General features: G+C 43.3%; 2 protein-coding genes and 1 pseudogene across 3 annotated transcripts in view; 1 reads left to right on the forward strand and 2 right to left on the reverse strand.

The window, feature by feature from the left end:
* Positions 1-21,390, forward strand: part of TMEM204 (transmembrane protein 204) — a 36,962-nt gene extending 15,572 nt beyond the window's left edge. Inside the window, exons 2-3 of the mRNA XM_066609443.1 lie at positions 2,524-2,679; positions 17,828-21,390. Of these exons, the coding sequence (XP_066465540.1) occupies positions 2,524-2,679; positions 17,828-18,072 (401 nt within the window). The 3' untranslated portion in view covers positions 18,073-21,390. The remainder of the gene's footprint in view (positions 1-2,523; positions 2,680-17,827) is intronic.
* IFT140 (intraflagellar transport 140) overlaps positions 1-26,453 on the reverse strand; it is an 89,387-nt gene that overhangs the window by 35,234 nt on the left and 27,700 nt on the right. Inside the window, exons 18-19 of one of the 2 annotated variants that reach the window (XM_066640454.1) lie at positions 26,232-26,267; positions 24,311-24,507 (exon numbers count right to left, since the gene is read on the reverse strand). In XM_066640454.1, the coding sequence (XP_066496551.1) occupies positions 24,311-24,507; positions 26,232-26,267 (233 nt within the window). The remainder of the gene's footprint in view (positions 1-24,310; positions 24,508-26,231; positions 26,268-26,453) is intronic. The other variant, XM_066640455.1, reaches the window with a different exon arrangement.
* LOC136633911 (5S ribosomal RNA) lies at positions 2,248-2,369 on the reverse strand (annotated as a pseudogene).

The raw sequence follows: 26,453 nt of genomic DNA on the forward strand, positions 1-26,453 counted from the left end.
ATCCTAAGGGGGGGAAGTTATTATATACACCACAGAAAAATTTTGGCAAGGTGGCCCTCCAAAGGAACTACAGAAGTCCTGTCCTACAGAGGTTTCTGATTCACCATATCAGAGGACTCATATACAGCAACACCATCCTTCCCTTCAATAAACTTTACTTTGACTATACTGAAAAAACCATGCTATCATACCATACAAATTTATTAAAACCAGTAATGAAATGCCAATATAGTTAAAAGCAAGAACACAGCCTATGCCTCTCTCATTCAATGGACTGGAACAGGGGTATCCAAAGTTTTTAGCAGGAGGGCCACATCATCTCTCTGACACTGTGCCGGGGGCCAGGGAAAAAAAGAATTAATTTACATTTACAATTTGAATAAATTTACATAAGTTTACATAAATGAATATATTAAAGATGAACTTATATGAATGGTGGTTCTAGAACAGCATCTAGTGTGACACTGGGTATTACTAGACTAGACCACACTAGACGCTGTTCTAGAACCACCATTCAGAGCGCAATACCATAGTCTTTTGAGACTGAAGGTTGCCAACTATATGAATGAATGAAGGTGTTGAAATAGCTCAAGGCCTATAAAAGGCCTTGCACAAAGCAAGGCTGGCCTTTCCTTTGCTGCCGCTACTGCATCACAGATGTGAAACAGCAAGCAGTGGAGGAAGCCCTCATCTCACAACTCACGCAAGAGGTCAAACAGTTGCCCTCGCGCTGAGAGCAGTTGCATTGGGCCAGTGCAGGCTCCAACAAATCTCCGGAGGGCCAGAGGCTCATTGGAGACTGGGGGCTCCCTGAGGGCCGCATTGAGAGGCCTCGAGGGCCGCAAGTGGCCCCAGGGCCAGGGTTTGGGCACCCCTGGACTGGAACAAGAAAAGAAAGAACAGAAGTAAGGAAAGCAAGGACACACCAACACTCTGCCCACAGCCTTCCTTTCATCTCCACTTCCTCTCCCCTTCAATTCCTCTCTTCTTTTTGAGGGAGGAAGAGTGGAGGAGCAGTGGAAGTAAGGAGACGTGAGCAGGTTCTAAAATACAGAGCAGAATCTAATTGGGAACAAACAACAATTCACTCTTTGGTATGGAAATGGTTTAAAAGAAAGCTTCAGATCACCAAAGGGTAAATGTACAAATATTTGCTGGGGGGGGGGGAGAAAGAAAGAAAGAAAGAAAGAAAGAAAGAAAGAAAGAAAGAAAGAAAGAAAGAAAGAATTATTTAAATTTTTTTGCAAATGAAACACATTAATTGAACAGATACAAAATCTAGCAAAAGTTAGCTGGAGAGCAAGCGCACAAGCTTTGCGCTGCTGTTCAAACAAAACAGAACAATAAAGTATCAAACGCTTTATTGGAACTTTATTCATCTGCATCTAAAGATGTGTATTCGCATTCATTGACCAGCAACTGCACAGCAGACTGTTCTACAAAACTAAGCTCCGACTTCGGCACACAAAAGGTTTCCCCTCAAATGTGCCTACTTCTATGGCAAGGAATTTCTACAGGAGAGCAGAGGTATGTTAGGATGTTGTCCTGACACAGTGGTGCTTACAAAGCCTAGGGGGAAAGGAAGGAAGAGGATAAAAACAGGAAACCTACCAGGTTAGAAAGGAAAATAATGAAAAAAAAATACAAAATGTTTCACTGAATGCAAACTAGTGTGAAGCGATTTCTATTAAATATCGCAGGAAGGTGGGGCATAAAAAAGAATGAAAACAATTCAGCAATGTCCTAATGATGCCACAAAATCTGTGGGTCTTGGTACTACATGATCTTCTTAAGTGGGGTATCACACCAAAGCAGCATGTCTCTATTCACGACAGCTAGATTAAACTGATCTGCTAACTTATTTTAGGGTGTTGCAAGCATGGGAGCTCAAACTATTGTACTCTCTGGGCCTGAACGTTAACAAGAAGAATCAAGATCACCACAAACGCACCCGCAAAGATTTGGGCCTTTGAAAGCGAATGATCACCCCCAAAGATTCCTTTTCTTTAAATCTTGATGATGCTTTCAAAGGTTTGAGTGCTTTTGCAAGAGGTCAAATTGATTGCTCATTAAGTTGCAACTTTTTATGATAATTCAATTTAGTTTGCAAACAGAACCAAAATTTACCAGGGCAGGTGCAGTTTCACTAATTCAGAATTTATTACACTCCACCCCAACATCTGCAGTTCTGGGAAGATGATACAACTACATGGTTGGCAACCTTCAGTCTCGAAAGACTATGGTATAAGCCTACAGCACCTGGTATTCCCAGGCGGTCTCCCATCCAAGTACTAACCAGGCCTGACCCTGCTTAGCTTCTGAGATCAGACAAGATCAGGCATGTGCATATGGGAAAGATGAACACAGAACAAAAAATAAAATAAACCGATGTGAAATGCAATGCTAAGTGTATGAACATATTGTGAGTTAAGAATAAGTGAGCAAACAGAATTTTTCTCCACCTTGTCTTCTTTTCACCCCCCACACATTTGCGCTAACTTCATCTCTTTTGTCTCCTCACAGTGCAATTTGACATGATGCGGGCCTGTAACATGATCGCTACAGTCGCTCTGACAGCCGGTCAGCTCCTCTTCATGTTGGGGTTGGTGGAGTTGCCCATTATTTCCCAAGATACCCAATGGTGGGAGGAAGCCATAGCTGCCGTCTTCCAGCTTGCCAGTAAGTAATTCTCCTGCTGCTGAAAAGTGCTTCTATCTAGAATCGGAACAGCAAAGTGTTCTCTTTGCAAAACTTCCAAGTGACACCAAACAGTGAGATGGTCACAGGTACAGACTCTTTATGCCCTTTGCACACTTGCTTTGTATAACAAGGTTGATGGGCACCATAGTGTGCAAATGCACTGCTCTACCCCCTGCTAATGCAATTGGTATTTGAACTGTTATGAATAACACTGAAAATTTATTGGACCGATCAACGTATTTCAAGTCCGGCAACCTTTCTTTGGGACAACTGATTGAAATCTTTCAAACTCTGCGCAAACTTTTTAGCTCTAGCTTACCCTCCTTACCACTGGTTTAATTTAACTGGGAAGGGGGTAAGGGAAAAAGGGAGGGCAACAGTGCAAAAATGAAAAGAGAACTGGCCTCAAAGACACATTAAAATCATGTACACCAGCTCCCCAAGTTATAGATAGAGTTACGAACGGTTAATGTTTCAACTTCTGTGTAGACCTCTGGAATGGAACTAGTGCATACATAAAGGACTCAGGACCCAATACTAAAGGCCCTCAGCACCAGTGCCTCCGCTCCTTGCACGGAGGGTGCTGTAAACATGCTTTATGGCATGTTTACGACATCCAACAGTGGGTAAGCTACAGCTAAAATGTTTTTTCAATTCCTAGAGTGCTGCGTTTGTTGGTACTTGCAAATGGACTGGATTTAGTTTTTGGGTTACAAACTGCCTGCTCTTGTTTGTTACAGATGGTTCACTTATGTGCCATGTCCTTATTCATCCCCTCATTTGAACACTTTTCAGTTTCACATTCATATCTTTCTTATATCCTGGAAAACAAGGTGGCATACATGGGGTTCCCAGCAGCAATAAGGCCAGTGCTGAACCCTGAAAGATACCCTACCCTATTGCACAGCAAACAAAGGGATCTGTGCAGCAGCATAGATCCCTTACAGAGAATATTGGTTATTGGGTTCGGTGTATATGGGTTTGATGGTGGGCACTGCCAATATGTTAATAACACTCAGGCTTACATCTCATTGCTTACTCAACTGGAGGAGTTATTAATGTTCTGTCTATTATGAAACAACATGTGACCCCCATGTGACTCTGCCCCCCCCCGGTAAGATTTTTTTAGGGAGGAGCTTTTAAATGTTCCACCACCATCAGATGGAACAGAGGGAATATTCACTTCCCCTGGAATTGTGGCCAACAACTTCTTTACTTGTCATCCACTGCCAGTTGAGGGTCTGGTTACTTCATCAGGCCTTTGTAGATTGTGCAAAGTTTACCTGTTGGCAGCTATCTCGTGGTTGTGTTGTTTTAGTTGGGTTTTGTTCTTTTTAAATTTTTTATCATACCTGTTTCCAACTATTTACTGTACACTGCCCTGAGTTGTTCAGTGACACATCTCCTAGGTGGGAGATGTGCATTGCTGGTGTCACAACATCACATGTGAATGGGCCAGAGAACATAACAGAGCATTTAAACGTAGCTGGGTACGCATGGAAAGCGGACATATATATGGAGTTTCCCTATAGCACGTGCATTGTATAAAACCATATCAGTGAAAGGCAAAGTGAAAAACACCCAGAAGAGAGTAACAAACGTTAAAAAAAATGGTTATGGAATGTCTGATGTGTGTGTGGGGGAGAAGAAGGATGTTTACCTCGGGGAAATGATAAGGGAGAGGACAGGGAATATGACAGATCAATTTCACCTCTTGAGTTTTTGGAAGACTATTATAAAAAGCTGTTCCCCTATTCTCCAAAAACATGGAGGTACTTGTTGGCATCCTTCACCATAGAAGACTATGGTGTCACGCTCTGAATGGTGGTTCTGGAACAGGGTGTCCTCTCCAGTGCGCGAAGCCTGGGTAAAGTAGGTATGGAGGATAGGCTGTTACCCATGCAGCAAATCCCCCCTCTCCACATCGCTGAAATGGTCCAATGGAAAGGCAGAGGCCAATATGGTTGGTTCCAGCGACGTCGCAGGAGTTGCCAGAACGTGACTGTGTTCAGCCATGAACTGCCTCAGGGACTCCGGCTCCGGATTTTGCCTCGAGGTTGACTCCTGAAGCCTCTTCCATAACTGGATGTAGCCACAAGGCAGTGGAGGTTTGGGATCAGAGTTTTCTTTCTCTCAAATGAGCTGCCTTCCCAGGCTGACGAGTCCCATCTACCCGGTAGCTGTTTGGTCGCCTCTTACGACAAGTACAGCCAAACTGAGGGCCTATTCTTATCCCCAGCCTCTAGGGGAATGGAGGTACTGTATAGACCAAAAGGGTCATAACTCAGCATTAGAGCACATGCACAAGCTCCCAGGCACAATCCATTGCATTTGTGGAACTCTGGCAGCAGCCATGAGGCTGATGGTCAGAACCAGGGGCTGCAACAGTGTCCCACCACCATTGCACCATCTCCACAGGCTCTCACTCGCATTTCTGGATGCTTTTTATTGCCACACTAGTATTTTTGCTGATTATTATTTTTATTGCATTCTTGTATCTATTAACATAGTTACAAGGAGCTCTGAGCTCCTGCGTGGGTGGAAAAGAGGGCTGTAAGTTGTTCAGATGACAAATTAAGGGGAGTCGGTGATGCTTTTAATGACTTGGGACCTAAACATTTGAATCACCTTCTTTCTCTATATGAATCTACCCATCCTGCAAGAATGTCTTGGGAAGCCTTGCTGTAATTGCCCTTCCTTGGGATGCAAGATTGATGATGACTTGTGACAGGGACTTCTTAGTTGTGAGGCCCAATTAATTTTTTTTACATTTTCAATTCCATTTTTCCCTTTCCTCGAGGAGGCCACTCAAGGCTTTATGGAACCCCCTCCAGTTGGAGATCAAAACTGCTCCTTCATGGCTGGTTTCCTGAAGGGAAGGTTAAACATTTTTGTGTAGCTTAGCACAAAATCCATCCATTACTTGATGGGCTGACTATTATATTATGGGCATTTGCTGTCTCCTTCATTCTGGTAGCCTGTGTTTGGATCTTGACCCCTCCCCCATTTTGTTCTGCTTTTGGATTGCATTATTATTTTTAACCATGCAGGCCATCTTGAGTGTCTCTATTGGGACTGGAAAGGTAGGGTATAAAATGCTATTAAAATTAATTAAAGTAGCAGGCCTGCTGCTATTGTGATCGATACTAGGCTAGACAGGTAATGATCAGACTGGCGCAAAGGCGGTTTCATGCAAAGACTGGGCTCAAGTTCTTACAGCTCCACACCTAGATTGGTGTCTAGAAATTAAAAAAACAACAACATGAAAAAGCTGAGCCAGTGTGGTTAAAAGAATGATGCAAGAGCTAGTTAAAATTATGGGCTTAAACCTCACCCCAGCCATGTTGGGTGGCCTTATACTCTCTTGGCCTCAAATGGGGATAATAGCCATTCCAGATTGTTGTTGTGATTACTTAGAAGTATTTCAAACACAAACTGAAAGTGTTATATAAATACTAAGAATTATTATCAAAACTGGAAGGGAGGAGCAATGAAACAATGATCTGGGTACATCTTTTTAAAAATATGTCTGGATAGTTTACTTCTACAGGACTCGTGTGTGTGTGTGTGTGTGTGTGTGTGTGCGCGAGAGAGAGAGAGAGAGAGCGAGAGAATGAACGTGTGTGGTGAGGGGGAGAATTTGACCAGGCGATGATGGAGATCCTTCCCAAATGTATAACGCAGCAATCTGGCTTCATGCCAAAGTCACTAGTGTCAAACCATCAACTCTCCATAGTAAGCAAACCCTTCCTTAATGTGTAAAACTTTTCCAGGTTCATGGAACAAAAGCGACAAAGGCGACATGCTTTGCATGCCTGTCACTGGCAAATAGCAGAAAGCCTGCTGGGGGGGGTACAACACACAGGGTCAAAAGTTACTGGGGGGAAAGGAGCATGTGAGTGCAACTGCTTATGCCAACTGCAGCACAGAAGTTGCAGCCTCAGAACCTCTTTAAACACAGGGCCAAATGCGGACTTCTGATATAAGCGTGACTGTTATACCGGCATATAGTATTTTAATTTTGCATCCTACATGCCAACAGAATTCAACTTAAAATATGAGTTTAGCCAACAACTGGTAGCGGGTTGCATCTTATATTTAGTTAGTCACGATCAGAGATGGGCCCTTGACTTTGGTCGACTCAACTCGAGTTAAGCAAAAACATGTATTTGACAGCTTGAGTCATGCACGCCGCTGACCCCATCTTGACTTGTGATTCAGGGCCAGTGACTCAACAAAAGATTCTAGACTCTAAATGACTCAAGTCCCTATTTCAAGTCCCACGTGCTTGTCCTTGCTTACTTTTTTTTGCGGCTTCCATGTCAAGTCAAAGACCTCGTGGGTGATCCCGAAGCCGGCCTTCAGACAGACTCGTTTCTTGAAATGACTCGTGACTCGACTAGAAAAACTCAAAATTTCTTGTGGGTCAAGTTGTGACAGCCATGTGTTACGACTTGTGAGTCAAGTTAAGCAGTGCTGCAGTGCTAGAGGAGTAGCTAGAGGGGGTGCAAGGCACTAAGTTTTGCAGGGAGCTTCACTACAGGGTTGGAGTGGCCCCTCCCCTTCAGAGCCATGGGGGGGAGCAAAACAGAAGCTAATGCATCTGTTTTGTTCCCCCACCCAGAATGGTTCCAAAGGGAGGTAAAGGCCACTTGCATACTGTGGTGAGGCTCCCTGCAATACTTAGTATGTTGCACTCCCCTAGCTACACCACTGGAGTCAAGAGGTTGCTTAGTTGGGATTCAACTAGTGACTCGGGCTCTGTGTGTAGAGCACATCCCTGGTCATGACTAAATTTAGGCTGAAATCCTAGGCTCACTTTCCTGAAATAAAGCCCCATTTAGCACAGCAGAACTTACTACTGAGTTAAAATGCATGGGAATTCACTCTTAGGCTACAATCCAGTGTGGGTGGTGTGACCCCACAATTACTACTCAAAATTTAGTTAATGGGAACAATGTAACAGCATACTGGGAATTTCAACCTTCATGAAACAAGTTATCATATTTCTGGCTTTTAAGGCTGTGAGGTTTGAAATGGCATGGCCAACCAGGTGAATCTAGGAGCAAAGGAAAGTTGGTGTTGAGGAGGAACTCAATCTTACGGCTATCGCCTTACTAAATAAATCTAAATTGGCAAATTAATAACACTCAGGTTAACTGCATTGATGCTCCTTTTGAACCTGTTGTTTTAATTTTGCCCTTATTTTATCTGTGAGGTTAAGGGCTACTTTTGCCAGTATCTTGCCATCAGTCACTCCTTGGGCCCACCTGCAGCTGCTTCTGCCCCTTCCCCTCTGGAGGGAAGAACCTGGGACATGGCTTGTGTCACCAGCTGCCAGAGGTCAGAGCAGGCGGCCATAACCACCTCCATGTATCCCTAACATATTGTAGGTTTTTGGGGAGTTTATCCTAAGCCACCTTACAAAACTCACTGCTTGAGGATCCTTCAAAAATGGGCCCTCTGTACTACACAAGCTACCTACCATTCCCAATGGGTTGTAATGCTTGGAAACATTTCAACATTTTTTTTTTTTTGCCTTCTTCTCTTTGAAAGCAGTTGGAGACTCTCTTCCCGCTCCATCCTCCTGCTGCTGTCCAAACTACCCTCCACTGTTTTTTGCAGGGAGGAAATGCATTCTGGCCCTGTTTAGATTTGTTGTTTCATTGACAAACAGTACAGAGGACGGCTGTGTGCTTGTCTTCTATCAGGACTGCTAATTTTAGATTGTAGGTTTTTTTTTTTTTCCTGTGCTAGAGTCTGTTTTAAACATAGTCAGAGAGAGACTGAAGGGCGCCAGGATATCCCGACACAGGAGAAGGAAATGCCTGCTGTTACCTGTTATGCAAGTTGAACCTTGAAATCCCTAGTACTGGGAGGGGAGAGGAGAGAGGAGCCAGAGTCAGAATGATTAATGCAACACTAAGAAGGCAGACCAAAACGAGCACTGTGGTTCTGATTTCTTGAGCCCAAGGTGTAGAACAGCATGGATCTGGCAGCCAATACAAGGCGATAAATTTTGCAAAGGTGATGCAGTGAGTCCCACAAGAGGCAGGCCAAGCTCAGTCATCAGATGTACTCGTCCCCACTCCTCCTATATTATCTGCCCATTCTCCCAAAATGAGTGTCACACGGTACATGGGAAGTCTAATTAGCTCAATCGTTTGGGGAAAATCCTCCCAAAGTATTGGACCATCTGGCCACCGGTTTCTCAACAGACCTAGATACAAAGCAAATGAAACTTTAAATCTTAAGATCAGCTTTTTGGCATTCACCTCCTCTGCTCAGATGGGACAGACATATTGGAAGATTGGCTAGTTCATCAGGTAACCACATCAGGGATGTATTTCCCAGACTGCACCGGGGGGGGGGGGAGAAGGAAGCACATTTTTTAAACACACACAAGAATAGGAGCACAAATGATACATCTGGCGTCATGTGCAGTTTGACTCTAACAGCATTATTTTTAATATTGATTTCAATGGGACTTAGTGATGAATAACCTCCCTAGTCAGGGCTAACTAAACTTCAGGTACAACTCATTTGGAATTTCCAGGAAAGAGGTAGGTTTCCAAAGGCGGCAATGCACTTCCTATGTTTGTTCCTCAGTTGTAGCTGTTATGATGCACCAAGCCATCACTTTCTCGGAATCCGCCACACTGATCCCTAAACCCTGGTTAAACAATGATGGCCACCAGATCAGCAATTACTACTTGGCATCTGATTAACTGGAAAAAGAAGTTCCCTGAGAGATCACCTCCTCTCTACTACCCATGCTTCAATCCTACTTTTTCATTCTGCTGTACGCTAATTTTGATGGACTAGTTAAAGTTTACTGACAACGTGAGAAGGGAGGACTTTAGGGAAGGTGGGTGGGTGAGGTGTGTGTTTATTTTTCTCTAGACCAATCTGGAGATCGCCACACACTGGGAAAGCCTTCCCCAGTGCAAATGGCGCTTACCATTCCGCTGCACCACAGCTCTTCTGGACACCAGATCTGGATTACACATCAGAAATCCAGGTGCCTGGGTGCAATGCCTGCTGAGACACTGGACCGTGGACACAACTGCCCAGAGCATCACTCTTCTAGATCTGGTGCTAAGAAGAGTGACAGTACAGCGGAATGGTAAGCACCGTTCACAGGGGAGGGGGAGGATTCTCCCAAATCCTGGATCCTGCTCTAGAGCACCTGCTCTAAAGCACCTCTATTATGAGAAAAAAATATATGCAAAATTCTTCAAACATTTTAGGCTTAGCTCCTATCCTAAACTAAAATAAGCAAACTACAACTTGAAACGTGGGACCCAATTTTAATTTTAGTCATGTGCTCTTATTTTCTTCTTATTTTTCCCTGTAGGGCCAGATGTAGGAAAGGGCTCTAATTAATAGAACCAAATGTGCACAGAAGGGTAGATTCTGAAAGGTGTCACTTGTCATGCAAGTTCACCCTGTAAAAGCTTCAGGGAAGCCCTCTTGCTGGTTCCACTGCCTTTTAGCAGGCAACAACTTGTGAGAGGGGCTTCTTGGTGGTGTCCCCACAAGGTGGAATTCCCTCACCTTTGAGGTGTGGTTGGAGCATATTTTGGAGCGGTTTTTTCCAATACCAGTTTGGGAGTTTGACAGAACTTCACTAGATTGCTACGGCTTGTCTTTCCAAGAGCACTTATAGGTACTCTCTCTCTCTCTCTCTCTCTCTCTCTCTCTCTCTCTCATTGCTCATTTGGAAATGTTTATGCATTTTAATTCTGGTTGTTGTGAGCTGCCTTGGATCATTCAAGAAAGATAAGACATCCATTTAAAAAAATAAATAAGCAGTACCCTTGTATTCCTTTCTGTGCAACTGTGAAAGGTAGAAGAGGTCTTGTCTCCGATCACCCTCTCTTTTTTCACAAAACAAAGGAAAGGGCTTCAATGCTACTGCTACAACCCATTCTAGCCTAGGGTCCGACACATCAGTTGTAGACCAATGGCTCAGAATACACACAAGGCTTTCTTCTCATCCTAATTTCACAGCGTACAAACCACGCAGCAGTTTTCTCCATCATAAGTGGGAAGAGAAATCACATTTCTTTCAGAGAGCCGAGTTTTTCCATCATTATACCTCAAACAACCCAAAACACAACACCACAACACTGACCTTGGCAAGCGAAAAACGGTCACCAGTCAGCACTCACCACGCTGACGTTTACGATGGCTCCCAGCCCTGCCTCATTTTTATTTCAGCCACCTGCGTGTGTACTGGATAGAGACACATCCTTTTTGAAAAATCTAACAAAATACAGCCCTAGGAAGCAGAGAGGAAGGAAAGTGGAGAGGAAGTGGTATTGCTCTGGTGGCTGCACTGGGATTTGTACCATTCCAAAACTGAACAGCCTCACACCTCACAGCTTACAGGAAAAGAACTGTTTGCTTTGGAAGAACAGGGTGGTGAAAATGGAAGCAGTTTTGTGCAGAGTGGATTATGAGTCAAAGCTCATAAGTTTGCCTCTAGAGCAGTGGCTCCCTAACTTTTAGCACTGGGACCCACTTTTTAAAATGACACTACGAGGGACCCACCTAGTTTACAAGACTGAAAAAAGTTTCAATGTAGCAGCTGCTCAAGCCTCTGTTTTACGATGGGGGAGGGGAAAACACCTCTGGTCTGTTTGGTGAGCTCCACATTCATAGGACCAGGGTCATTCGGGTGGGATTGCGTTCCCCTCAGCCTGCCCTTCAAAGTGGACCAAGGCACATTCACTTACTCACAAGTAAACGTGCACCTGCTACTCCATTTCAGTTTCCATAGGGTTCAATATATATTCCTCGTCAGCTATCAACTTGTCAGTTCAGTGACCCACCCCAAAAAACAGGTCACAACCCACAGGTGGGTTCCGACCTACAGTTTGGGAACCACTGCTCCAGAGGTTTTACATGCAGACTAAAAAAAGGTGAACAGCAGCAATCAGTTGGACTTGTTACAAGTGTAAGGACTCTGAAAAAGGATAGATGTACATGTGCGAGCATGTATGCATGCGCAAGAAATTTGGGGGAAGACACACATTTTTAGCGCAACGAGCCACTCTGGAAGCACTTTAACTGCGTGCTATGCAAACATATATTTCCTCTGCAGAGTTGAGCTCTGAAAAAAATGGTTTTGCTAAGGTTAAAGCAAAAGCCAGCTGTTCAGGGTCCCAATTGGCTTCCTTCTCCCTGATGTTGCTCAGGTACTTCCCCATCCCTTGCCCAGAAGAACTCTGCACTTGAAAACAAAGGGCATTTTTAAATTAATAAAGGCAGAAATGGAGGGACAAACAAATTTCCATTTCAGACCTGTTCTCACTTATTCGGGAGTAAAGTCAATTTCTGAGTAAGTCAATTTCGAAGTAAGCATACTTAGGTTTGCAGTGTTAACCTATTTAATCACTTGAGGGGCACACAGCTTGATTGAAAACTCAACTCTCTTAGACTACAACTAGTTTTATTGGTTGCTTCCAGGCAGAACCACAAATGAGCAGCAGGGAGACCCCAGGCCGACTCCCCTTTGCCCCCTTTCTTCATACTTCAGATAGTATGTGGGTAGGGGTAGTGTGATAGTATGATAGTAGGGGTAGTGTGGCAGCCAAGAGGCTTAGCTGTGAATCGGGGCTTTCTCAGGTTCAATTCTCATCTGCCATAAACTCATGAGGTGACCTCAGGCAAGCTGCCTTCTCAATCTTCTTTTCGCTGCAATATGGGGATAATTATAACTACAGTATTCGCTTAATAGGGTTGCTGCAAGGACAGCATCAAGGTAATTCAAGCAAAGCACTTTGCACACTCAAAGTGCTGTAAAATGGTTTATTATTATTATTATTTCAGAGGAGAGGGGAAGCTGATGGTTCCTCTGCAAATATAGCAACCCACACTCATTCTGTTTGAATGCATTCAGTTTGTCTCTCCACTCAGTCCGACGTCATGTTTGTTTGCCTTGGAGGAGCAAAAATTAACCTGGGGCTTTCTAAAGGCCCATTTTTCTATTATACAGGGGACATGGTTACAACTGATCACATCACACTGTGTGGGCTCCTAACCACATGAGAAGCCATTAGGGTGAAGCAGGTCCTGGTGTGGTTTGCACAGCTTTAACCACACCAAAGAAAATCTGTTCTGTTCAGTAGCGTCTGCCAATGGAACTTCTCTACTTTTGGAATGCCCCTAAAGTGCCGAACTGAGACCAGGAGCAAATTTCCATTCCAATGGGTTATTGAGAGCTAATCAAACAGAGGTAGCAAAATATGAAGGTAATCATACTCTGCAAGGAGAAAAGAGATCATGCTTGCAATTGCTCCATAGGGTCTTACGCACAGTCCTGCTTATAAAGAAATGTTAAGTGCAAGCGTTGTGTTCCACTGGTACACCATCATTTTATCATTTAAAGCAAGACAGATTCTCAGAGGCGACATCATAGAAATGAAAAATGATGGATAAGCTTTTGCTCGAAAGATTGAGAAATTAGAGCTGGCTTCCTGCCAGGATCATTTAAACAGGAAGCTCCTTACTCTGATCTCAAATGTAAGTTCACAAAGTTACATTCCCCTTCCTTCTTTGCCTGCCCCACCATTGACACTATCCCCTCCAAAGCTTTCCTAACAAATCCATTATCTGTTTCCTTCCCCAGCGGAAAAGCACCCTCTGTCTCACACCCACGGTTTTGCCAGAAGTGGGAAATAACCCCAGATAAACAGTAGCTTTATAGGAGGCAAACTTGCTTCCCTTTATTAAACATATTAGCAAAATGTGTGGTCAGAGAAATTTTTGGACAGAGCCCGTGTGTCCCTTTTGGATTCTGATAAATGATTCTGGCTGCAATCCTACACACACACTTACCTAGCACGAAGGCTCATCGACAACAACGGAACTTGTTTCTGAGTAGACATGCATAGAATTGGGCTGCCTGTGTTTCTTACAAGACTTGTAGCCCCTTCTCCAAGTCACTGGTGAGCTATTAGCATTCTTGCCACACGTAATGTTTCTTCATACAATGCAAAACAACATGTACCTGGAAACCAAATTTCCAAATCCAACATACAGGCGTATAGAAAGGGAACCCACGTATATAAGTCATGGCCTTTTTAAAATAAAAAAATTTTTTAATGCATGCAGCAAGTCTGAGACTGGTTATACAGCACTATAAAGAAATGCCCCAGCAGACCTTTCAGCCATAAGGCATGAGGTTCCCCTCCCCCTTTAATAGTTTAAAATACTTGACTTGGAAGACAGGAGGTCTGTTTGTTGGTTGCCTGAATTGAATCAATAGGTGTGTTCTGGCCAGCTATGAAGAAGATATTTCTCACTCCCTTTCTTAGTGACTGCAGCTCCTTAGCATGAAGAACCTTCTGGCTGCTTGACCGACTCGGCTGTATGAGGAAGACTTCAGGGGCATGTAGCTGATGCCAAGTGGGAAGAATGAAAATCTTTTCAAAAGAAGTCGATTCCTCCAATCTGGCATGGGCCATATAGAGATCTGGCCATATAGAGATCTTATGACTAGACTGCAACAAAACATAGCAGTGGATCTCCAACTCCTAAACTCTGTTTAAGAGCTTCTGAAAGAATCTGCAGAAGGAGGAACACTTAAGAAATAGAAATAATCATTTGTCAGGTTGCCTGTGTAAAGAAAAAAGTGCACCCACGTGATTAGGAGATTCTCCACTGAGCAAGGAGTAGGCAAATTGACTATGAAGCGATGTCTGGCTTGCCAAGGATGTTTTCTCCTTTTTCCCCCAGAGTGGCTCACACGTAAGCGGTAAGGATAAGAACAAGTGGCAGCACTAGGATAAGCACCATGGATCCCCATGGCGGACCTCCTCCCATGCAGTGTGGGCAGAGCAGTGCCCTAGGTGGTGTTCCTGCCAATGCATCATTGCCTCCCTGCTGGTTTTTTGGGCTATAACTTTTGATAGAATAGAGTTATTTCAACATGGTTTGTTTCATTACATCCTGCTGGCAATTACACATCAATAGATATATATAACATGACAGTATTATTCCTAATAACTGCAATTCTGGGCCCACCCCCGTGCATGTCACCTGGTGCGGCCCGCACCCCTCTACCAGCGCCACTGATAAGAATGTTCTGCTTCCTATCCCTGGCAGAGTTTGGAGTCAACAGCTCCCCTTTAATAAGCATCTGACTCTTCTTTCTGGAAAAGGCTTTTACTTGTTCTTAAACCTCTGTGCTCATTTAGAACCGTGTTTCAAACTGATGCTACAGATTTTGTTTTCAGTATTTCCAGTAACACAATCCCTTTTAGATACACCCCCCCCCCCCACACACACACTGATACACACCAAGCTCCCTCTCATCTAGATCCTGCTCTGAAACTTCAAGGGACGAAAAAGCTGATGTGTCATTCATTCGCTGCTGGTCAGAGCTAGAGTTCAAATAAAAGTCCTGTGAAGGGAAACAGCCTTAGAACAAGACAAGAAAGTTTTAGCAGGTTTTTTGGGGTGGGAGGGGGCTGATGAATAATTGGTGCCTTAGATAAAAGGCAAACTTGGAGATAATTTTTGCTTAGTCTAGGACTGCATTTAGTAGCCAGAGAGTGGGAGTGGGTAAAAAAAAGACAGAAAGGGACAGAAGCAATACAGCGTAGGTTTTTGATTTGGAAAGCTGATGATTCAGAAATACCCTGGGCTGCAATCCTGTACAACTCTACTGAAGTCAATGGAATTTAAGCAGCTCCAACTCTATAGCCAAATTGTTGCTAGATGTTGCTCTGAGGTTTGCCTACTCAATATAGCCTTCCCCCACTCCAGACTGTCAGAATTCTAACTTTCACTCTTGTGCTTTGCTTCAAGTGGGCATATTAAGCATTACACATACCCACTTCAGTTGGCCTTATGGACAGGCCAACCTTGCTTCCCCTTAAAGATGCACAATGAGGTCCAAAAAAGAAAAAAGAAGAAGACCCCCACCCTTAAAAACTTTCTATACACACACACAAAAATCTGTACAAACATACTTGGAATACATTACAGTGGGTCTAACTGCAGTGAAGCATAGCAACTTTTAACACAAAAGGAACTGCAGACACCCATGGCATCTCTGGATGTCCTATCCACACCCAGTAAACCCCTCTAGACAGCAAGTACCATTTCTCCTCTGTGGTTTGAATAGAGGGTGGTGAGGCAGCCCCTCTCCCATTCCCCAGCAAGGAATGCCAGCAGGACCTGTTGCACAGCCACCATTCCTTCCAGTTTTTGGCACAGCAGTCGGTGGGGAGATGGAGGAGAAGCAGGTACTTCTCAAGGGTCTAGATCTGGGATCTCCACAATCTCCCTGGGGAAGGAAGTCAGCTGAAGTTTCTCCCCCATTTTTAGGATACAATTTACGAAATGGAGCGAAGCAGTGCTGTTAACCTGTGCACATGGCCACATGAGAGACACTCTGGCTGATTCACAATTGACCTGTCCTTGCCTACAAACCTAAGGGAAATGATATCTGCAGATCTTTATGTCTGTTTACTGGCCTTTGTTTATGCTAGTCTCCCTTTGCAAAGGGGCCCTTTTGTCTATGTGAATTCCTTCTGTTGTGGTGGTGGTTAAGGAAGTGCTTATGAGAGAAGGGGAAGCCGGGTTTTTTCCTATTATGCGATACATATTTGCCTCTTTGTATATTGTTCTTGTCAGGCTAATTAGATCTATAAATTACTTCCATCCAAAGTTAATAACTAGAGAGTCACAAGGGTGGAAGAAAGGAAGAGAAATGAATGTCTCACAAAGAGGTTCATCAAGGAATGGGCATTACTGATGCTCGCCTTGAAGGAAAGGATGAGAGTTTTGTAACTACGTATATATGTGACATTTTGGAGTCAGATGTTTCGGGTTCGACTTCTGACCTCTCAACAGATTTCCTGCATGGCTAGACTAGTCTCCTCACCTCAGTTTCCTCAACATAAATAACCGGATATTTAGGATACACATGAAGCGGGAAGCAGAAGTGGGATTCTTTATGTTCATAAAGATCTTCAAGACCACTGGGAGAATGCAACAGAGAAATACAAAACAGAGTTGCACTTTGAGATCAGAAGCCTTCCTGCCACTTCACATCACAGGAGGAGATCAATTCCTAGACAAAGTAATTTCCCAGGAAAAACACAGTTTTCCCATCCCACAATACTGCTGGTTTCTGCAACCCTTCCTTGAAAGCACTGGAGGCCCAATTCGTAAGTGCAGCTACTAACATGGACGGCTCCTTGACATAAAACCACATGAATGCAGCTGTACCTGAGCAGTCAATGATGAAGGCAGCATCCTATGCAGTTCAGATCATTTTAACTAAGGCAGTGTTTCTCAAACTGTGGATCGGGACCCACTAGGTGGGTTGCGAGCCAATTTCAAGTGGGTCCCCATTCCTTTCAAGGTGTATTTTATTTTTAATACATTAGATTTGATGCTACCCTGGTATACGACTGCATCTGGGAAAATTTTACAGACCTGTACTTTTAACAGGCTACTATATATATGCTTTTAATAATGACAGTCAATGGGGCTTACTCCTAGGTAAGTATGGATAGTATTGCAACCTTTGGGATGTTTGGGGGATTTTTTAAAAACAGATCAGTAACTGCTTGGGAGGGTTCTTCTTTATTTTAAATAATTTTTTAAACTTATACTTGCTGTAAAATTTTAATTTACTTACTTAATTGATTTTATTCAATTTTGTCAAGTGGGGGGTGTTAATGATTCTCTTGCTTGATGATGTCACTTCCAGCCATGACATCACTTTTGGTGGGTCCTGACCGATTGTTCCTCTAAAAAGTGGGTCCAGGTGCTAAGTCATTTGAGAACCACTGAACTAAGGTAATCCAGGCTCCCGTAGGAAGAATGAATTTTTGTGCACTGGCATGGCTTTTATTTTTAAGAAAGAAAGTATACTTTAGTATATGTGCACATGCACACAGAAAGGGAAAGTGAGAGCTGGCATCAATGAGAATCTGGAGGCGTGAAATCTGAAGTGGTATGTTTTTGAGGGTGACCATTTTCAAATGCACACAACTAGACAAGATGGAACAGAGATTGTAACAGTGGACTTATAGAATTAAAAAATCCAAACACTGCAACGTAACTTATTTGCAATCTTCCCTCTGCTATTTTTTTTTTTCAGGTTTCGTTCTGGTCATTGGGCTTGTGACCTTCTATCGTATTGGACCTTACACCAGCCTGTCCTGGTCCTGCTACCTGAACATTGGGGCTTGCCTCTTGGCCACACTGGCTGCTGCCATTCTCATATGGAACATCCTTCACCGACGGGAGGACTGCATGGCGCCCAGGGTGATTGTTATCAGTCGCACCCTGACAGCTCGCTTCCGACGTGGTCTGGAGAATGACTACGTTGAATCACCTTGTTGAGGACATGCACGTGAAAGGGGAGGCTCTCCAGAGAAGATGATTTACAAAGGGAGAGCTTACTATAAATATACCATGTAATTTAAAACACTGAAGAAAATCACAAAGTTCACTTTCTAATTAAAGAAGCCCAACGTTATTATTTGGATGGGCTACATCTATATACATATGTACATTATACACCACCCTACTCTTCCAATGTACAGTGTAAAAATATTCACAGCTTAACCAAACTCCTGATGGAACCTCAGTCAAATGACAGGGAGAATCAGACTGTAATAGGCCCACCTCCACATGAATATAATGGGATTACAGAAATAGGGAAAAGGCAATTCAATATTCTGAGCCCTAAACCTTGATTTGGAGAAAGTCATCCTGCATGCTAATGAGAAGAGCAAGTTTAAAGAGATGGAAATAATCCTTTTTTGGAATCAAGACAACCAGTTTGAAAGAGACAGTGATGGCTTGCCCCGAATCACTCTTTCCACCCACTCCACAATTTGAAGTGCTTCTGTAATATTTATTTAAGAGAGACAAGCAACTAGGCTTTTAGGTGCATGTTCTTTGGCTACAACATTTATTTCCACATTGCAGCCTGGCAAATGCTACAAACTACAAATGCTGCTTGCATTATTCTACCATTCCTAAGGTATGATAGGGAGTTTAAGAAAGCGGAATGAAAAACTAAGACTTCAGGCTTGTCTTCTTTAAAGAGAATGTTTCAGAAAGCTAAGCACACCACTGAATTTGCAGATGGGTACACATTAAATCTCTCCACCCACTTCTTTGTATTGTGCTCTAATTATATTATATTAAAAAGTCATAGCAGGATTTTTTTTAGTTCTTCATTCCATCCCCCCCAATACTATTATCAAATTTAAAACAGATTCCCATGCACAAACATAGGGTCTTCACCATAACCTTTTTGTTGGGCTGTTTCATTTTTGATGTCATTTTGCTTGGTCCAGTTCTAGCTCTGTATGTCAAGTGAAATTGTAAGATTCAAACAAAAATCTACCTAAGCTATTGGAAGGGAGTGAGGAGAATACTGTCCACTTAGCTCATCGGAGATAAATTTATTAATTAATGAGATGGGAGTGCAAATAACTTGGCCCTTCACTAGCAGGCCGTGAATTGATTAAATTACCAGGGAAATGTTCACTGACAAATAGTAAGAAGGAGAACCTATATTTAATTGAAACACAGGAGAAAGCAAATTGGGTAAAGCAGTAAAATGTGTGGTGCCAAACAAAAGACAACCCTTTGACTGTAGGTGAGTTCTGTTAGTAAAAGATTTGGGAACTACTCGAAATATTACAATGGGAAGAGTGGAGGGAGGAAGGGGACCAGATAACGGAGCTGTGGACCTTATAATGTTTGTCTCTTTCTCTGAGACTTTTGTAATATATCTGCCTGAAATCGTACTTTCATTTTTGTCTCTCACCAACTTCTGTCCCCATTTCATTTTCTCCATCAAGCAGGCTCTTGAATTTTAGTCGAACAATCTTTGGTTGCCAAATATAAAAGATGTAGCCAAGTTTGCCATTCTATACCTATGCCTAACTACTCCAGAACAGATCTGGGCAGTCTAAGGCCTGTGGCATACATTTAGTTTGAAAGGATCCAGAATTCTGGACACAGGCTAGAATCCTGGCAATTGTCACATTTTATTTAAAAAGATAAGGTTTCTGATTCTCATGAATATGGCTTAAACATACAATGGTAAAAAGAAGCAAAATAAAAAGACACATAATTTCATTTTTTTTGTAACTGTCTTGCGTGCCAAGTCCATATGGCAAAAAAACACCTGTAATATTTAAGTGTGAAAATACTATATCCAGAGCTTCACACTTGGCAGTCAGCTAAACCATGGGCTTTCAACTACTCTCCACCTTACAGAGGGAAAGGTAGAGGTCCAGCTTGATATTAAACCATGCTCAAAGTCAGTGGCGTCACTAGGGTTCATGTCACCCGGTGCGGGATGCCAGCACGTCAACCGCCATGTAGTAGGCGGGGCAATACCCCAGGAGGTGGGCGTGGTGATGTACCATCACTCTGCCCCCACTGGTTTTTTGGCTGAACCTTTTGATAGAACAAAGATAGAACACATTCTGCATGAAATTACGCATTGATTGATATATAACATGATGGTATTATTCTTCCAGATTGTGATTTTGGTAACTAGTGGTGTCACCCCCTCCCCCAGGGTGTCAACTTACTAACACCTTATTGCAGCAGTTCTCAATCTTTTAGCACTGGGACCCGCTTTTTAGAATGACAATCTGTCCAAGACCCACCAGAAGTGATGTCATGGTGGAAGTGACATCATCAGGCAAATTAAAATAAATAAGTATAAATAATTAAAGTGAAACAAATAATTAAATAAGCAGAAGCCAGCACTGTTCCACCAAGTGAATTTTTTCTGTAGTCTGCCTGCAGTAACACCCCCCCCCTAAAACCAGTAAGGTTTTCAGCCCTACCCAGCGCCCAGTTCAATTGAAGAACTTCTGTTTAAACCAGATCACTGTCAGGATCCACCTAGCTTTGCAGGTCTCAAAAAGGTTGACCTTATCAGCTGAAGCTTCTGTTTTGATCCTTTTCTGTGGGGGGAGAGGTTGCCTTCTGGAGCACATGTTTAGCTGCAGGTGCATAGGATTCTGATAGCCTTGCACTCTCCTTCACCTGATCTTCCACACCAGCCAAGGCGAGTAAACACGACCGTGAGGCTTTCACTTTCCATAGGGCTCAATACATTCATCTGCTTGGAAGGAGGGACTTCCTTCTCAGGTGTTTTTGGGGGGCTGCAATCATTGGATCAGGACCATTCTGATGTTGTTGGATTCCTCTCAGCCTGCCCTTTCTGATGGACTAAGGCAGGCAATTAAACATGCAATATGGCTCACTTTCACTTTCCATAGGGATCCATGCATTTTTTGTTCTCCAGTTTCTCGGCCATAACTTTTGATAGAAAGGAGATATTTCACTCTGGTTTTATTGCATTGCATTCTACTCGAATTTCCGCATCCAACGGTATATAATATGATGGGGTTACTCCTAACCACTGCGATTTTAGCATGTCACTCCCCCTGTGTGCGTCACCCCCCCGGGTGCGTCACCTGGTGCGGCCCGCACCCCCCTAGTGACGCCACTGCTCGAAGTTCAGGTCAGGGTTTTGAGCAGGAGAGCATCTACCCTCCTTCCCAGCTCTGAGACAGGAGCTCATCCATCTTATACTGGGAGTCAAAACACCCAGAGAAAGCAGTGAGAACTCTTGCTCCTTTCTGAATATTCTGTAAGGCTCAGTGTAACATCAGAGAGAGAGAGAGAGAGAGAGAGAGAGAGAGAGAGAGAGAGAGAGAGACACTGTGTGTCCCTGCCCATCTCCAGGACTTGGAAGTAGTGCTTGATCTCTTCATCAAGCTGTGTTCACTGGGTTAAAAGTTCCAGCTCTTCAGTGGAAAGCTAGTGATTGCATTTGTGGACCTTTGCCTATGTCAGAGTACTACAGAATTAAGTACATGTGCCAAGCACTGTCAAGCACCATGAAAGTGATCTAAAAATTATTTCAAATAATAAAATGTAGGGACATGAAATCCAGTCATGTCGGTCAGGTTGCCACTTTCTGCTCTCCAGTTCACACTCCCCACCACACTCCGTGATAAGCTTCCAGCATTCTGAAAGCTAACTTGTAAGACCACTTTGCCAGGAATATGCACCAATCATATAAGCAAAATGTCATCCATTTAAATGTGTTCTTAATTAACTGCCATTTCGTAAAAGATAAAAATACTGGAATATTTAAGACATGTTATTTTTGCCAATATTGCAATAACCATGTTATAATAATGTGAAATTAAAAACAAAATGTTGGCTCGGGGCCAATACCACTGTAACATTTGGTATCACTGTTCTTATTTTAGATACGTAAATAAAGCTAGAGAATGTTCAGTTGCTTCCAGGAAATATGATCGTTATACAAGAACAAGGCCAAGAGTTAACGAAGAGTCTTTATATTCTCAGATAGTCAGATCCAAATGAGACATTCCAATCGAGCAGACTAGCAAAGCATTAAACATCGATCTCTCAACCTACTAACACACAAGACCAAACGAAATGTTTTCTAGATAACACACCACCACAAACTAGATAAAACATACCCAACTCCAAAATCTTCTCAAGCGCACATCATACAACAGTATTATCAATGTGGCTGTCAGGTACTGCCAGGTGCAACTGCACCGAAATAGCTACCGCTGCATCCAATGGGTCATGGAGGCTGCCAGAATGGGGCTACTTGCGTTTCTGCCAGCTATTTTGCTGGCACAGACAAGCGACACCCTGTGTCGGGCTTTGCAGCCCAACGCGGGGGATAGGACCGATGGAAGAGGCCTCCTCAGGTCCTACCCCCCTCCCAGGCTGATCCCCCCCGCCCCAGAACTCCTCCCCCGCCCTGAAAAGCCACAGCAGTACCCAGCAGTGCTACTACCAATGGTGGCTCATCATTTTCCTCTTGCCCAGCTGACACTCCCTCCTCTCTGGGTGCCGTAAATGTGCTTTACAGCATGTTTGTGACACCCAGCACCAGCAGTGTGAGTGTACCGCTGACTAGAGCCCTTCAGATTGGGCTCTAAGAATTACTAATTCAGGTGTTTTTAATAGTAGCCCTCTTGGTTGCAGAGAAAATACAAATGTACCCAATATATGTTTCACCACTACCGCTTTTAAGAGAACACATTAGAAACCCAAGCCAGTGTACGTGCAATATGTATGATCTGTTATTGTCATGATCCTGTGTTTTTCCCCTTTATTTCCTCAATAGCAGCAGCATGGAGCCCCAAAGTGGATCCTGAACCACAGTGAGTGTGGGGGGGGGGCAGTGTTTAATCCATTATCTTGCACAATTTTCTCAATTAGAATCTTCCTCTTGAAGTTGCTTTTTGCACCGGGGGGGTGGGGGGTGGGCGCGGCGGACAACATATAGGTATAGCATGTGTCATTCCAAGGTGATGAATGAATATATCATCACCAATGGACACATGCTTTAAATTATAACATAAGCAAGATACAGTCAGGGTATCTAAAGACTGACAGCAAGGAGATAACAGAAGGATGGGAGGGAGCTGCAAAGGTAAGTAGGAATGGAATGTGAGCAAGTGCGATTATGTTTGGGGATAAATACAGGAGGCTAAAGCAAGGACTACTGGAAAATGTGTTTTTCAGGGAGTTTGAAGGGGGGAGAGAGAGAGAGAACATGAACTGGCACTATGTAGATGTTTTGGAAGGACAATCCAGACATAATGGACAGGAGAGACAAATGAGTGGAGTCATTTAAGCAAATAAAAAAAAAATCTCATGGTAGTTGGTAGTATTAGCCCATTTCTGCCCAGCCCACAGGTGTGCACATTTGATCCCTGTTGCGTATATGCAACGCTGAGCAGAAATGGGAGGCAAGAGACCACAGGCAGCAAAGCATTTCAAAATAAATTGCATCTTTAAAAAAGGGCAACTTCCTTGTTGGGGCAGAAGGGGGTTTGGGGCAGAACATCAAGTGGGCCGATTGATAGCAGAGACATTGTTTTGTGGCAGAATTCTAGAAAGAGGTGGGAGAACTGAGAAGCCCACAGAGAAGCTGTGATAGCCAAGACACAACGAAAGCACAAGTGGGAGTTGAGCAGAGGGGACAATTTGCACTCTGCTATTGAGACAGAATCAACAAGGTGTGGCAACAGACTGGATATGGGTGGCAAAGGAGAGGAAGGCATCACAATATAAAACCTAAGGTGCAATGTAAGCCTGAGATAACCTTTTTTTTGGCCGGTATAGTCATTTGCAATAAACATTTGCACTGTTTTCTCTAAATGGAGACACCTGATTAACTAGCTTCCAAAAACATCCTAGAACGAGCTCATTTCATCTTGCATTTGAAATGTCACGCTCAGCACAGCTACAAAAATATACTGCAGCCACTGACAATGACCTGGAGTTCCTCTGGGCTATGCTAATTTGTTGCAAAGATTGACAAATCTTGCACAAACAGGCAAATTAGATGTTGCTTTAGTATAGTGCATTTTCACAGTACCCTTAGAACTGAACAAGCTGCGGACCATAAAATAGTATTAATAAGAGAAAGAGAATATTAATAAGAGAAAGAGACAACATTTAAGCAATTGGCCAGTAAGCAAGTGAGTTCCAAGAGAACATTTAAGCAATTGGCCAGTAAGCAAGAGAGTTCCAATCCTACCTTTTGATGAGCTTGATGGATTTGAAGGCTTCGTCCATATCCCCAATGGTGACACAGAAGCTAAAGTTAAGAATAGCATCGCGCGTGGCTTTGTCACACTCTTCCAGCCCAACAAAATCTCTCATGGGACGCCTGGCTACCATCTGATGGAGTGGTGCTCCACCAGGTTCCGCCTCTTCTTTTTTCTCAGCTTCGGGCTGAAAGAAAAACCGCCACCATCACATCCTTAGCAAAATACTGAGAAACCCTCCTGTGAAAGAGAGCTCCTGAACAATCTGAAGCATGGGAAAGAATCTAGATACCTTCTTACACTTCTAAGGCCCCAATCCTATCCAACTTTCCAGCACCAGTGCAGCTGCAAAGCAGCCCCAAAGTAAGGGAACAAATGTTCCCAGACCTTGAGGAGGCCTCTGTGACTGCCTTCCCAGCACAGGATGTAGTAGACGCCTCATTGGCACAGCTGCACCGGCACTGGAAAATTGGAAAGGATTGGGACCTAAGACAGCTACAACCTTAACTGTTGTTTTAAGGATTAATTATGTTTGGTTTCCCCTGCATCGTGAGTGGCATATCACAGACTGACGAACAAATTCAGGCACTCCTCAGATATCCAAAACATGTTCAGAACATTAATTCCCCCCTTTTCTAATTTCTGAATGTTCTATCCTTAGTGCAAAACCAGATTATAGCCTAGAATAGTGTTTCTCAAACTGTGGATCGGGACCCATTAATCGGATCGCGAGCCAGTTTCAGGTGCGTCCCCATTCATTTCATTTCAATGTGTATTTTTAATATATTAGACTTGATGCTTCGATCATATGCGATTGCATTTGGGGAAACGTTACAGATCCGTATTTTTAACAGGATGCTACGTATACGCTTTTAAGAATGATACTCATGGTTTACTTGTGGGTGTGGATAGGATTGCAGCCTTTGGGATGTCTTCTGAAACAAGTCAGCAACTGCTTGGGAGGGCTGTGAGGGTTCTTTATTTTAAATAAATTTTTATTGGAAACTTTTAATTTACTTACTTTGTCTTATGGTATGTGTTAAAAATTTTCTTGCTTGATGATGTCACTTCTGGTCATGACGTCACTACCAGGCTAATGACACTTCTGGTGGTTTCCAACAGACTGTCATTCTAAAAAGCGGGTCCCAGTGCCAAAAAGTTTGAGAACCACTGGCCTAGAGGCACATCGTGCAGTTCCCCGGCTAAGTCATCTTGAGCACTGGCTCAGTGGGAGGCCATTTGGACACTGCTCTAGGTTCTTTGAAGGAACAGTAGATGAAGTGAACAGTCAAAGCACCTTCTACAATTTTACAAGTTTTCTGTCTGGTGGCAGCTGTAACACACAAGAGCAACTCACCACATGGAGTGCTCTGATCATGAGGGTATCTCCATGCCAGCGCTGCAAATTCTGGGCAGGGGCAAGCTCCAATAAGGAAACACACCATGCAATTGGGGTGATCCTGGAAGCAAGAGATCATTACAAATAGCTTCTAGAAGGAGCCATTGCAACGAGGAAGCATTTTCAGAGGTCTCCCACGTTGGCGCTGTAATACAAGTACTCCATTCACCTTCAAATTGTCAAAAAGTCTATTCTTCAAGTCAAACGCTGAGGAATCGTTAGAGACTCAGCTGAGCCTACATGAAGGCCAAACATTTTGTGATCTTTTGCCCAGCCCCTTACACAAGTTTTGTTTTCAGAAAACAGCACAGAAAAAAGATATACCAAGAGCTGGAAAAGCTAAATGTCCTCAACAAATAGTTGCAATCAGCTCAATGGTGGAAATCACTCAGGGTAGAAAATCAGGCTTGGACCTGCAAGATGTGATCACAGGATGCCCACCAATATATAACCAAATAAATTTTTAGAATAGAAGCAAATTAAGTTACAATAGGTCAGTGACCGATACTTACATAAGGTTTATAGAAAGTTCCACTCCAAAACAACAACTAGCGGCAGCAGAAATGAGAAAAAACAGAATGATAGGAGCAGCAAATAAAAATAGATAAACAGTGTGAAGAGCAATATAGGTAAAGCAGAAATAATGTCAGGAAGTGCAGTGATATTCATATGCTGCTTGCATTACACTGTAGTTATACAAAACACCAGTGGCATAGATATTTATTTCCATCATC

This window comes from Tiliqua scincoides, chromosome 13 (assembly GCF_035046505.1).
Source record: "Tiliqua scincoides isolate rTilSci1 chromosome 13, rTilSci1.hap2, whole genome shotgun sequence".
In the NCBI taxonomy this organism is placed as follows: Eukaryota; Metazoa; Chordata; class Lepidosauria; order Squamata; family Scincidae; genus Tiliqua; species Tiliqua scincoides.